The following is a 14,542-nucleotide window of genomic DNA, read 5'->3' as shown; positions in this document are numbered from 1 at the left end:
TGAAATATTTTTATTAACTTAATTTATAATCAGAGATGAGCAAACTACAGTCCCAAAGGCCAAATCTGGCTGTCCTTTTTATTTTTAAATAAAGTTTTGCTGGAAATAGCCATGCCCATTATTGTCCATAGCTGCTTTCATGCTACTAGTGCAGAATCGAGTAGTTGACAGAGACCACATGGCCCATTAAAGCCTAAAATATTTACTCTGCTGCTTCACAGAAGTATTTACTAACCAGTGTATAGCTGAAGTTTAAGAATGCTTGTATATGTAACTGATAGGAGATGTGAGAGGTAGTGGAAAGAACTCTTAGAATCAGGAGGCTTACATTCAAGCTCTACCTCTACTCTTTATCAGTCAGTTATTAATTTGCCTCTTTGAAAGTTAGTTTTCTTCTTCAAATTAGAAATAATAAGTTAAGGGTTTTTCTGAACATCAAAATTAGATTATGCATTAAGTTTTTTTGTATACGCTAAAGTGATATGCAGATTTGGGGGAAGGGATGTCCTATTTGCCATAGTCCTTTTCTCTAATATTTTGTCTCATAAGTGGAATCATTAATATGTATTCTTATGTACTCATTTGTGTCTGGCTTTTTTGTTTATCATGGTTTTGAGATACCTGCAACTATATTTTATTCCTTTTTATTTCTGAGTAATATGCCCTTTAAATATATCACAGTTTTTCCATTTACCTGTTGATAAGCATTTGGGTTGTTTCAGTTTTTGTCTGTGAAAAGCTGTTCTATTATATTATATACTAGAATCATTATAATTCTATTACATTACAACATATATTATATGCTATACATTATACATTAGGTGGTAACCATACATTAGGTATCATAACTATATTTCTAATTCTTTTGCATTTAAATTGTTGCTTTTATATTATAGGCATTAACAGTGTATGCTTTGATGAGGAATCAAAACATATAACTGCAATGAAATCTTTAGAGGGAGAAGTTGTACCTTTTAAAAACAAAGTTCCTCTTTCAAATAATGTAGAGGTAAGTAATTCTCTTTCAAGTACAAAAATAAAAAGAATTAACTATATGAATTTTGTATCAAAAATAGTTTAGTCAATGTGTAGGGTAAAAATGTTAATTTAGACCTTTTAGGAAACTCAGAAACTCAGCTTAGAAAAATATTTTGTTAGGTTGAGGATGATTTGATATTTAAAACAGAATGTGGATTTTTAACTAGCAGAGAAATCAGGAAAACAATTCTATTTACAATTGCATCAAGAAGAATAAAATACCAAGGAATCAGCCTAACCTGAAGCAAACAAAATCCCTGATTCAAAAAGACATATACACCCCTATGTTTATTGCTGCACTATTTACAATAGCCAAGACATGGAAGCAACCTAAGTATCCATCAGTAGATGAATGGATAAAGAAGATGTGGTACATATACACAATAGAATTTTATTCAGCCATAAGAAGAAAACAAATCCTACCATTTGCAGCAACATGGATGGAGCTGGAGGGTATTATGCTCAGTGAACCTGGCAGAGAAGGACAAGTACCAAATGATTTCCCTCATTTGTGATGTATAACAACAAAGCAAAACTGAAGGAACAAAATAGCAGCAGACTCAGACTCCAAGAGGGACTAGCAGTTACCAAAGGGGGAGGTGTGGGGGAGGGCGGGTGGGGAGGAAGGGAGAAAGGGATTGAGGGGTATTATGATTAGGACACATGGTGTTGGGGGGATCATGGGGAAGACAGTGTAGCACAGAGAAGACTAGTGACTGTGTAGCAATTTGCTATGCTGATGGCCAGTGACTGTGGTGGGGTGTGTGGGGGGACTTGATAATATGGGTGAGTGTAGTAACTACAATGTTGTTCATGTGAAACCTTCATAAGATTGTATATCAATGATACCTTAATAAAAAATAATAACAAAAAATAGGGATTTTTAGTCTTTTCAAGGCAGCATGTAATTATGAAAACAGACTTTGCTTTGGAGTTAAAAAAGACTTGGATATTCATTTTAGTTCCACAGCTGACTAGCTATGTGACTTAGAATCTCAGTTTTCTTATCTGTAAAATGAGAATCTTACTATCCGTTGCAAAGACTTTCTATTGAATATTAAAGAAGATAACTGGCTTTATGTACACTATATAGTGTTTGGAATATGGATACTCAGTAAGTCTTAATTCTCTTTTCTCTTTAAAAAATAATTTGTGCAAGATGACAGGTGAACAAGTAAGCTTGAAAGTAGTGCATTTATAGAACAATTGTCAGTTAATAGTCCTTTGAGATTGAAAGTAAACCATCAAAGGCCTATTACAGGTATACAACTAAAACCAAATGGCAGTAGGTTATATGACATTGGATTGTAATTTTTGGTGTCAAAATTATCTTCCAACTAGAAGTCAGAGGCTGTGCCTTATCATGAATGTATCTATATAGTTTAGCAAAATATCTATTCCTGGTTAGACCTCACATTTTATTGGATGTTGAATACATAAATTAGGAAACTGAAAGCATAGAAGCTTTGGTAAGTAGCTCCCATGTTTGGTGAAGATTTTAGTTGCTTTTGTTGTGTTGGTATCCTTTCTTGTAGTTTTATTGGGACCAGATAAACAGAGAGGAAGAGCTTAAGTTTTAGTAATGGGGCCAGAGCAGTTTTGCTAGCACAGGAAAGCTGGAACTCTGGAAGGCCTCGTGGGGATGAGCACAGTAAGTGTCTCTCTTGCCTTCCACTGAGAGATTCTCTTTAGCTTTGGTGACTTTGAGCTGGGCAAAGGTTCATGCTATTTTTAATACTGTAAAGTGCCCTAAAGATTAAAAGAAAGCTAGAACTTAAAGTAAGTAATGATAAAAGCTATTTAAGATGATAGTTTTTGCCTTTATATTTTGTTGCAGTTGATGGTCTTTTAAAATTAAGTAGTGATTTATAAATTTTCTTTGCTATTTTTATCAATCATTACTATTTTAACTCGGGTTAACTTTTATCATTTTATCTGTAGTCAAGTGAGTGAAAAATGTGTTGTTTTGAACTTCAAACAAAATCAGTTTTGTCTGAAGAGGCAGCTTAACTCCCCAGATGATATAGTTTATTCAAAGGAAGCAATCCCTTCCTCTGACTGCAGCTTTCTGAATATGAGATCACCAGGATAGTATGAGCTGGGGAACTTAGCCAGTCACTGTGACTCTGATTTATTGGCCCAAATATTTAGTTTAATTTGTCATAATGATGAAATCAATGGGTCACTTTTTTTTATTAAAGTATTATTGATATACAATCTTAAGATGGTTTCACATAAATGACACAGTGGTTTCAACGTTCACCCATATTATCAAGTCCTCACACCCCCTCTATTGCGGTCACTGTCTATCAGCATAGTAAGATGTTATTGAGTCATTAATTGTCTTCTCCATGACCTACCTGTATTGTGATTGCGAATTATAGTGCCCCTTCTCCATCCCCACCCACCGTCTCCCCCGCCTTTGGTAACCCGTAGTCCCTTCTCAGTGTCTGTGAGTCTACTGCTATTTTGTTCCTTCAGTTTTGTTTTGTTTTTATACTCCACAAATGAGTGAAATCATTTGGTTATTTATCCTTCTCTGCCTGGCTTATTTCACTGAGCATAATATCAATGGGTCACTTTTTTTTTTTTCACTACTTAGCTAATATTTATTGAGAAACTACAAAATTCCCATGATATGAAATGTATTATTATTATTTTTTTGATATGGTTGATTTTTTTTATTTTGGTTTCATTAATCTACAATTACATGAGGAACATTATGTTTACTAGACTCCCCCCTTCACCAAGTCCCCCCCCACATAACCCATTAGTCACTGTCCGTCAGCATAGTAAGATACTATAAAATCACTACTTGTCTTCTCTGTGTTGCACAGCCCTCCCTGTGCACCCCCCCACATTATACATGCTAATTGTAAGGCCCCCTTTCTTCTTACCTCCCCTTCTCCCTCCCTTTCCTCCCATCCTCCCCAGTCCCTTTCCCTTTGGTAACTGTTAGTCCATTCTTGGGTTCTGTGAGTCTGCTGCTGTTTTGTTCCTTCAGTTTTTCCTTTGTTCTTATATTCCACAAATGAGTGAAATCATTTGGTACTTGTCTTTCTCCACTTGGCTTATTTCACTGAGCATAATACGCTCTAGCTCCATCCATGTTGTTGCAAATGGTAGGATTTGTTTTCTTCTAATGGCTGAATAATATTCCATTGTGTATATGTACCACTTCTTTATCCATTCATTTACTGATGGACACTTAGGTTGCTTCTATTTCTTGGCTATTGTAAATAGTGCTGCGATAAACATAGGGGTGCATCTGTCTTTTTCAAACTGGGCTGCTGTATTCTTAGGGTAAATTCCTAGAAGTGAAATTCCTGGGTCAAATGGTATTTCTATTTTGAGCTTTTTGAGGAACCTTCATACTGCTTTCCACGATGGTTGAACTAATTTACATTCCCACCAGCAGTGTAGGAGTGTTCCCCTTTCTCCACATCCTCACCAACATTTGTTGTTGTTTGTCTTTTGGATGGTGGTGATCCTAACTGGTGTGAAGTGATATCTCATTGTGGTTTTAATTTGCATTTCCCTGATAATTAGTGATGTGGAGCATCTTTTCATGTGTCTGTTAACCATCTGAATTTATTCTTTGGTGAACTGTCTGTTCAGCCTCTCTGCCCATTTTTTAATTGGATTATTCACTTTCTTTTTGTTGAGTGCGTGAGCTCTTTATATATTTTGGATGTCGACCCTTTATCGGATCTGTCATTTATGAATATATTCTCCCATACTGTAGGATGCCTTTTTGTTCTATTGATGGTGTTCTTTGCTGTACAGAAGCTTTTCAGCTTGGTATAGTCCCACTTGTTCATTTTTGCTTTTGTTTCCCTTGCTTGGGGAGATATGTTCATGAAGAAGTTGCTCATGTTTATGTCTAAGAGATTTTTGCCTGTGTTTTTTACTAAGAGTATGGTTTCATGACTTACATTCAGGGCTTCGATTCATTTCGAATTTGTTTTTGTGTATGGGGTTAGACAATGATCTAGTTTCATTTTCTTACATGTAGCTGTCCAGTTTTGTCAACACCAGCTGTTGAAGAGGCTGTCATTTCCCCATTGTATGTCCATGGCTCCTTTATCATATATTAATTGGCCATATATGTTTGGGTTAATGTGCGGAGACTCTATTCTGTTCCACTGGTCTGTGGCTCTGTTCTTGTGCCAGTACCAAATTGTCTTGATTACTGTAGCTTTGTAGTAGAGCTTAAAGTTGGAGAGTGAGATCCCCCGCACTTTATTCTTCCTTCTCAGGATTGCTTTGGCTATTCGGGGTCTTTGGTGGTTCCATATGAATTTTAGAACTATTTGTTCCACTTCGTTGAAGTATGCTTTTGGTAATTTGACAGGGATTGCAATAAATCTGTAGATTGCTTTGGGCAGAATGGCCATTTTGACAATATTAATTCTTCCTAGCCAAGAGCATGGGATGAGTTTCCATTTGTTAGTGTCCTCTTTAATTTCTCTTAAGAGTGTCTTGTAGTTTTGGGGTATAGGTCTTTAACTTCCTTGGTTAGGTTTATTCCTAGGTCAATGGGTTACTTTTTAAATGTTCATATTATATGGGCTTGATAGTGGTATCTAACTACAGGTTTATGAGTTTTCACACTTACTGTGAATCTTAAGAGCTGAAAAATTGTTCTTTTCAAATTATATAAATCATTTATTAATAAAACAAATAATTATATGCCATATAACACATTTTGGGACCGTGGAGTCAGTAAGAAATTATAATCCTGCCTCCTGAAGTAAAAGAATAGGGTCAGTTAATAGAGTGTACATTTGTTTTATGACTTGCATATATTATGTTCTAATTTTATTTTTAGATTTGGTTAAATCATTTAGCCTTGGAAATGAAGCAAACTTTGAAACAGTTGTTAACAGAATGTGTTAACACTGGACGAAGTTCTCAAGGTGCAATCGATCCATCCTCGTTCCCTTCACAGGTAAGGGGGCTTATGTCTGAAATATAGGTAAGCATAGTATCATGGGAAGATCCCTGACCAAGTGGCAAAGAGGCTCAAAAGGCTGTCATCTTTGTTCTCCCTTTATCTAAGTTAATGTTGACTAATTGCTTAACTTCTGAGTCTCAGTTCCCTCAATTGTAAAATATGAGGAAAGAATCATGTGATAGTGAAGTTTTCTTCTAGCTCCATTACTTTGCAATAATTCAGATGCTTTCAAGCAGACGATATGTTGAGATCTAAGCAACTCTGGCCAGTGGGGAATGGAATGAGGAGGGAGTAGTAGTCATGTAGTAGCTTGCTGGTTCCAGATGGTTAGTCCATCATTGATGGAGAGGTGCAGGATCTATAATACTGTCTCTCTCCCCTCCCATAGCATCATCTAAAAGGTTGAATCTGGCAGGAGTCTGGCAGGATGTTAGTGTAGGTCTGAAATATAGTCACAACACTAAACTATATTTTAAGATTTAAAACTACAGGTGTTAAATTTCACACCAGGAAGTTGAGTTCTTAGGGATTATGACAGGCATTGAGATACCCAGTGATTTCTCACAGGAAAACTAGAGAATGCATAGAGTTAATTTGCTTTCCACATTTAAACATTTAGTAGCTATTGAAGAGATTTTTATTTTGGTTATTCTAAAGCATGAGAAATTAAGTAAGAAGCTTGAAACATTTTAGATTCTTAGCCTTTTTACCATTCATGTCATTTGTATTTTTTTAGCATTTTGAGTCAAACTAAAATATGTTTAAAAAATCCTAAGTTCTTTTAAGATTTAATGTTCCTTAAACATTTAACTGAAATGTTTTCTAGTACTCTGTCAACTTCTAGATAGGACTTAAATGGATTTAGAATAAAAAACAAAATACTAAAAAATCTACAAAAGTAAGAATTGTGTATTAATTGAATTGGGGAAATGATCATTGTATCTGGAGATTTGCTGGGAGATACAGGTTAAAGAATGTTGCCAAATTTGAGTCTCCAACTTACTTCTGGGCTCCTGAGCAGTCAAGTAAAAATGTGAATTACTAAAAATGTGAATAGTTCATTAACTACCAAAAGAAAGAATTCTAGTTTATTAGCAGTTAATGTTAAGAAAATGTATCTCAATAACATTTATGGAAGGGGATTGAATAGTATAACTGGTTATATGAATGTCTGGTGGAGGTTATTATGTTCTGTTATTCAGTTCTCTAAAGGCATTTTTGTAAGGATCACAAATAACATAGAGAAGGCACCTTCTGGTCTAGAAAGGAGGCAATGTGGTAAACTGGAAAGAATCTGGCTGACCTTGGTTCACATCCTACCTTTGCCAGTTACACTCTGAGAGATTCTTTCTGACACTTAGTTAAGACGGTGTCATGATACCTATATCGCCAACTCATTTTGAAGGTTAAATTATAATAGTATTTGCAGAGTAACCCTAAGTGAGCATTACATTTTAAGTAAATTATAATATTAGTTCCTGTCTAGATATCTTAATGATATTGTAATTTGAGAATTAGTCTGTATTTGTACAGACTAATTAGACTGTATCTGGACTATCATTTCTGTTAGCCTCTCACAGAAATTATATAGCAGACTGTTAAATATTGAGATTATTGATGTGAATTATAATACAGAAATTATGTAGCAGTACCTGGAAGGAAATCCATCTATAAGATTATTAGTTTGGAGGTGGTAGGTGAACATTTTCATATGAAAACCAACGAGCGAAGTCTTTTCTCAAAAAGCGGATATGGATCTACTTAAATGGTTCACCATGTATTTGATTAAAGAAGCTAGTGAGTTTTGTACTACAAAGTATGGGAGATCACTTTGCCCTGGAAAGAGTTACTAACTGGCTTTCTCTTCTGTTAAAGAACTTTAATATGATCATTACACAGTTTAGTTAGAGCAAGACAGTAGCCTCGCCAGCTTTGTTAAGTTATAAATATATTTACACATAACTAAATGAGTTACTATGACAGAGGGATTTGATGAGACTCATCTGGATGCTGAAAGGTATGTATGAGAAAAAACAGTCTGTTCACTGGTAATTGATCAATAGGCTTAGTGTTTTAATATGATGACGGGTCATGTCTTTAAGGGACAATGTTGGTTTTCTTTGTTCATCTCAAAACTGTATCAAACTATTTTAATATAAGTTTCCAAATACTTTTATTTGATGTCTAAATGTGTAATTTGCTTTATCAGTGGCCTTGCTATATTGGCACTATTATAGGAAGTGTTAACATTTTATGTTTTATTTACATATAAGATGTCTATCTTTATCTGTAGTTTCTGTTTATGGGTGTTATACTGAAAGATTAAGACAGGTATTAAATTAGGATAAAGTTGTAATTTTGAGATTGTACACTTTAGTAGTATGCTGAAATATTATTTTGGAATGCTACATTACCCTTTATTAAATAGAATGCTTCATTCTGTTATCTTGGCATCCTACTGTTTGAAAAGAAGCCATTTCGAAGAGAGTCGGGAAGAAAGTTTAAAGGCCCTTAGGTTACAGTGAGCTTGGTGGATTCTAAGACCATAAAACAGGTCTATAGGAAAATACTGTAAAATGAATTCTGAGAAGTGAGCTTTGGCTGCACCATAAAATGGTTTTTCTATGAATGTATTGCTCTATTAATATTTGAGGTGCTCATAAGATATTCAGGTAGAGAGATCCATTGCACAATTGAAAATTTGGAAAAAGCTATCTCCCCTTAAATTTATAAAATATTTCTCAGTAAATTCACCTTTTAAAATAATTTTTCTCTTTATCCATTAGATATTATGCTTGGCAGAGCAGATTAAATTCACTGAAGATGTAGAAAATGCTATCAAAGATCACAGTCTTCACCATATTCAGACACAACTGGTGGATAAGTTAGAGCAATATACTAACATTGATACAAGTTCTGAGGATCCGGGAAATACTGGTAAGGAAAAATGTTCTATTTTCTGTCTACTTTTGGGTTATTTGAAGATCTTTCTGGTATTCTATCTTACCTAATGTGTTTCTATTGTGCTTCTGACTATCTATCAATTGATCATCTATCTATTTTGGAAGTTAATTTAGGCATTATAATATACATACTAACTTTTGTATTGTGTACAGAATCAGTGATTTACTTATTTAAATGAAATGTAGAAACTTTACCACCATATGGGTTTCTTTAGTCACTTTTTTATATTGTGGTTGTCTTATATATTACATCTACATATATTGAAAACTCCCTGAGATTGTTACAATTTTTACCATTAAGCAGCAAACGTATTTTAAAGGACTCAAGAAGAATAGGCTATATTTCCTTAGATGGCTACCTTTCTTTTGCCCTTCCTTCATCTTGATGCTCTAAGTTTCCTTCTGGTGTCATTTCCCTTCTATTTGAAGAGCTTCCTTTATTATTTGTTTTTAGAACATATTTGCTGGCTATGAATTCTCATAGATTTCCTTCATTTGAGCAGTTATTTCACCTTTATTGTCTTTTCTTAGGTGAATTGAGATTTCCTTGGTTCTTTGCGTGTTGAATTATTTTGGATTATAGCCTGGACATTTTGAATATTGTATTACAAGAGTCTGACTTTTGTTTAAATCTTCTTGATAGTGTTGATGTTTTCCTGTTAACAACTGATCTTGTTGGGTTCAGGCCACAAGTTACAGCCAGCCTTCTCTGTGTGGTGGTTCCAACTTCAGTTCTGTTTTAGTATTTGCAGTACTCTTCAGATCTATCCCACATGTGTGCCACCTAGTGGCCAGTCTCAAAGTGTTTGGTTTGTTATTTAGGATGAACTTGGGGATGATCTCAGGAATTCATAAATCAGTTTATAGGGTCATTTTTCCAATATCCTGCCTCTCCCTGATCTTCCCAGTATTTTGTGGTTCCCTTGGGCTCCTGTTTTGGTCTTCTGGCTGGAAAGCTGGGGTTTCTTGTATTCGACTCTCCTGCGCACTTCTGCAAGTTATGCATATGTCCTGGGTTAATTGATGGGAGAACAGAGCGAGAAAAAGGAGCAATTGGGGTTTGTTCTACTCTCTTGGGGTTCATAGCTCCTTTGATTTCAGAGGAAGGCCCCATTCCCTCCGAGTTGCAGGCACTTCTGGGTTGCAGGTGTTGGTGTTAATGCTACCAGGAGACTCCTTTTCTGCTTCTTCTAGAGCTCTCTCTGTCTATACCAATCTGCATTTCCAGATGCATGCCCAGGGATACCAGAAAGGAAAAAAAAGGAAAAAGGTAAACTCACCATTGGTTTGGTGGCACTTCTAATTCTGATCCTCCCCAATTTGCCTAATACTCTTACAATTTAGAGTCCTAAATAGCAGTTCAGTGCCTGTTATCCATATTTTATACTTGCATCCAGAGGAAGAGACAGACTGGAATGTGCTTATTCCTTTGCATAAGGAACAGGAACCCCTCTCCCATTGAATTTTGATGCCTAAAAATTCTCTTAGTTTTCACATGCAGAATTCTAACTTATTATGGTGGATTTGACATGTTTTGACTTGCATGATTTATACTACTATACCATTCAAATGTATCATGACATAATCATTTAAATCATTAAGAAATCACCTGTGTATATATGTATATAATCATAAAATATGTAAGTCACAGGCTAACATTTTCTCCAATTATTTTTATTTGTATACAGAATCTGGCATTCTGGAGTTTAAACTTAAAGCACTAATTCTTGATATTATTCATAATATCGATGTGGTGAAGCAGTTAAACCAAGTTCAAGTTCATACAACTGAAGACTGGGCTTGGAAAAAACAAGTTAGATTCTATATGAAAAGTGACCACACATGTTACGTTCAGATGGTGGATTCTGAACTTCAGTACACTTATGAGTATCAGGTATGACTTGTGGCAGAACTGTTTTATTTTTCCACTTAGAAAGTATTTAAAGAAAATTTGCTACTGGGTGAAAGAATTATTTTTATTTCAGTTGTAACTTTGAAGAATTTCTTTTTGTGTTACTGTCTTCTTTCTGTTCAGTCATAACTGAAAAAGATGCTTTAACAGAAAATAAAAAAATCATCCTATTTACAAAAAAAAATTAAAATAATGGCAGTGTTGTACTGGATTCTCTAAATGTACCTTTTCTTAGAGTAGCATTTACATATAATTTGAAATATACCTGTAATCCAAGGAGAATTGAATGTAGACAACCTCAATGGAAGCAATTTGGTTTGTACTTCCTTATACAAGGCCAAAATTAGTGCAATTGTAAATATGCTAAAAGACGTTTGCTAAATGTTTTCAGTTGGTAAGATAAAAGAATTTTCAAACAAATAACCTAGCTCATGTAATCTGTTCTCAAAATATCCAGCTGTAGCTTCTCTGCCTTTTTCCGTCATAATGCATTATCAGAATATATTTGACAATTATGTTAATGTGCATATGTCAGAAGAGCCACCAGCTGGCTCTTTAAAAAAATGTATTTTGAGACCCAAATCTGTCTACCTAATTAAGGAAAAATCCTATAAACTGCAGCTGGTATTGACATTTGTTTACCCTAATACTTAGTAGAAATTTTGAGAAATTTTTTATAAATTAAAATTATTAACTTCATAAGGAGTTTTTAAAATTAATTATAATTCAAGGTCTTCAAAGTAGTTCTCATTTCTGAAGCTCATAAGATTTAAGGAAATAATTTACATGAGTTTTAAAATACAAAATAGAATGATTATTGTATAATATGTTTTTGGATTTGTTTTCTGTTTGCTTTAGAAGTATTTCTTTGTGCCAGTATTAAGAACTTGAGTGACTATTTGGAAACCCTAACAATGTATTAACTGAAGATAGAATAATACAAACATGAGAAATAACTATGTTTAATTCCAGTTTATGCTGTAGAAAGTTTCTTTCTCTAAAAAAAATATTTTGGCTATTTTTCTGTGTTAACAACTTTAACCTATTTGTTGCCCTTTTAGATTTTTTAACAAGCATCTCATACTATAGAAGAATTTTAAGTGTTGAATAGAACATGAATATGTGAACTTTATATTTTTATTTTTTAGGGTAATGCTCCCAAACTGGTTTATACTCCATTGACAGACAAGTGCTACCTAACTCTCACTCAAGCCATGAAGATGGGACTCGGAGGAAATCCTTATGGACCAGCTGGCACGGGAAAAACTGAATCAGTAAAGGCTTTAGGTGGACTTCTTGGAAGACAAGTTTTAGTTTTTAATTGTGATGAGGTAGAATAAATAATTATCGAGCTATATAATAGTGTGTTATATGTTTGGGTTAGTTTTCATGTACTTACATATGAAATGCTCTATTTTAATAGTATTGTAATTTTAAATAACCTGAAAACAGAATTTGTTTTATTTGAAGAACAAAATGGAGAGAGGTTGCATGTAATATTGTCCCACAACTTATTTCTAAAGAGAATTATTGCAAAGAATTAATTCCAAATACGAGTGAAGATTTATGTTAGAGTGTAGAAAATGTTTTTAGTAAGGAGAATAGTGAATAAAAAAGGAAGAATCTTAAATTCATTTAAAATTACCCTTTTCAAAATATTTTGTACAGGATTTCTGTTTTGACTCAAAAATAACTAAAACAAAGTCTTGTACTTTTTTGGTTCTATGTTCTTTTCAGAACAATTTTACATGGATTGTTCTGTTTGTTCCTTGAAACTTCCTTGGGCTTTGAAAGAGCAGCTATTTAATTTCTACTTTAAAGGAGCAAAAAAGGCATAGATGGGTGAAGTTAGTGCCTTCTAAGTAAATGACATTTAATATTAAATTACTAATAGAGATCTTAATCATTTTTAATGTTAATTATTTTATAATTTCAAAATAATTTTTATTATTATTTTTAAGGGCATTGATGTGAAGTCAATGGGACGGATATTTGTTGGTTTGGTGAAGTGTGGTGCCTGGGGTTGTTTTGATGAGTTTAATAGATTGGAAGAATCTGTACTGTCAGCAGTTTCTATGCAAATTCAGACGATTCAAGATGCTTTGAAGAATCATAGAACTTTATGTGAACTGCTTGGCAAGGAGGTATAGAATATGTTGGGAATTTAAAGAATGAAACTGTTTATAAGACTTTGCATTACTTATACTCAGGCAAATATTCTGTCTTTATTTCTCCTGGTACCCCTGTTTCTGTGGTCAGTGTGTCAAACCTTTTTACTTGTGAGTTGTCTCTGAGATGTCTCATCCTTTTTGGGTTCCACTTTCCTTGTTCATCTTCAGACTTTCAATATTGAATAATTCAGTTGTAATAGTATTTGCTAACATTATCGAACACTTAACTCTGTGCTGGCACTATGCTCCGTGCTTTAATCTACCTTTGGTGTAGGTACAATTACATTTTGTCCACTTTATGGAAGAGGAAATGGGGCTTGATAATTTAAGAATGATTAGTGGATCTGGGACTTGAATCCAGGTCTGGCTAATTCTGAAGCTCATGTTTTTAATCACTATGTGAACCTTAAGACAGTAAGACTTAGCTGTTCATCTGTTCCTCACTTCTCCCCATGGGAGATAAACAGTCATGTCTTTAAAATGTAAACTTATTTGTATAGGAAATGTGAACTGTATATAATGTGTAATGCTGAACACATTGAAAGTCAAAAGAATTGTGAAATTACCCTCTTCTCCATAATAACATTTTTGCAATACAAGTTTTTCAGGGAAGGCCAAAAAAGTAAGACCAGTTCTAAATTGTTATTTACACGATGCATAAACTCTTTCATCACAAAGAGAGATTATTTTTACCTTCCTGCAATCAAATTTATTTTCCTCCACATCATTTTTTTTTTCCTATCCTCCTCTTAGAAGGAATTATCATTTCTCCCAAACAATGCTAACCTTTCCAACCTATGCTTTGAAATCAGCTTCCTGGGACCTTCTCTTGGTTATCCCCTCTGCCATAGTTTCAGTCTTGCCTCCTCTATTCAGTCCTCATCGTCTTCTAAACATAATCACATCTTTTCCTTCTTAATAATGTAAAATATTATATTACACATAATAGCATTATAATATAATATTTAATATAATTAAAACATAGAATAAACAACTTTCCTTGATTCATCTTCCAACCACTGCTCTTTCTCTTTACTTTCTTTTATAGCCAGATTTTTCTTCTTTAGGTATTTCTGCTTTCTAATTGCCCATTCTTTGTTTACACATTCTAATTTAGCTTCTAAGTGCTTTGTTGAAAATGTTCCTACTAGTACTCTTGTATTTTGCTCTTCCCTTTCATAACATTTATTATATATTCTTAAGAAGGACGTAAACTGTTACTGACTTCAGTTCTGAGTTGTGTTGTTTCTGTGTACCTAACAAAGTACCTCACACAGTAAACATATGTTGAATAAATGAAAAGAAATTAATGCTAGTTACCATCTCTTAAACTTTCAGCTCAAAAAACTGTAAAGAACCTCTGAAGGTAGTGTAGTTCCTAAGGAGTTTATCTTTTATCATATGTTGAATAAGGAGATATTTAGCACATTAGCAGTTACTTTTTACTAAGCAGTTATATTTTTAGTTTCAAATATTTAATGCCTATATTTTAATTAATATT

The 14,542-nt window shown here is 34.0% G+C and overlaps 1 protein-coding gene across 8 annotated transcripts in view; it reads left to right on the top strand.

Annotated features, from left to right (window-relative positions):
- Positions 1-14,542, top strand: part of DYNC2H1 (dynein cytoplasmic 2 heavy chain 1) — a 347,628-nt gene that overhangs the window by 56,050 nt on the left and 277,036 nt on the right. For all 8 annotated transcript variants that reach the window (XM_073239362.1, XM_073239361.1, XM_073239364.1 and 5 more), the window contains 6 exons: positions 897-1,009; positions 5,870-5,989; positions 8,782-8,932; positions 10,647-10,852; positions 12,019-12,201; positions 12,832-13,014. In XM_073239362.1, coding sequence (XP_073095463.1) covers positions 897-1,009; positions 5,870-5,989; positions 8,782-8,932; positions 10,647-10,852; positions 12,019-12,201; positions 12,832-13,014 — 956 coding nt within the window. The remainder of the gene's footprint in view (positions 1-896; positions 1,010-5,869; positions 5,990-8,781; positions 8,933-10,646; positions 10,853-12,018; positions 12,202-12,831; positions 13,015-14,542) is intronic.

This window comes from Manis javanica, chromosome 6, assembly GCF_040802235.1.
Source record: "Manis javanica isolate MJ-LG chromosome 6, MJ_LKY, whole genome shotgun sequence".
NCBI lineage: Eukaryota > Metazoa > Chordata > Mammalia > Pholidota > Manidae > Manis > Manis javanica.
The sequence above is the reverse complement of the archived record's forward strand: the minus strand, read 5'-3'. Positions and strand labels throughout refer to the sequence as shown.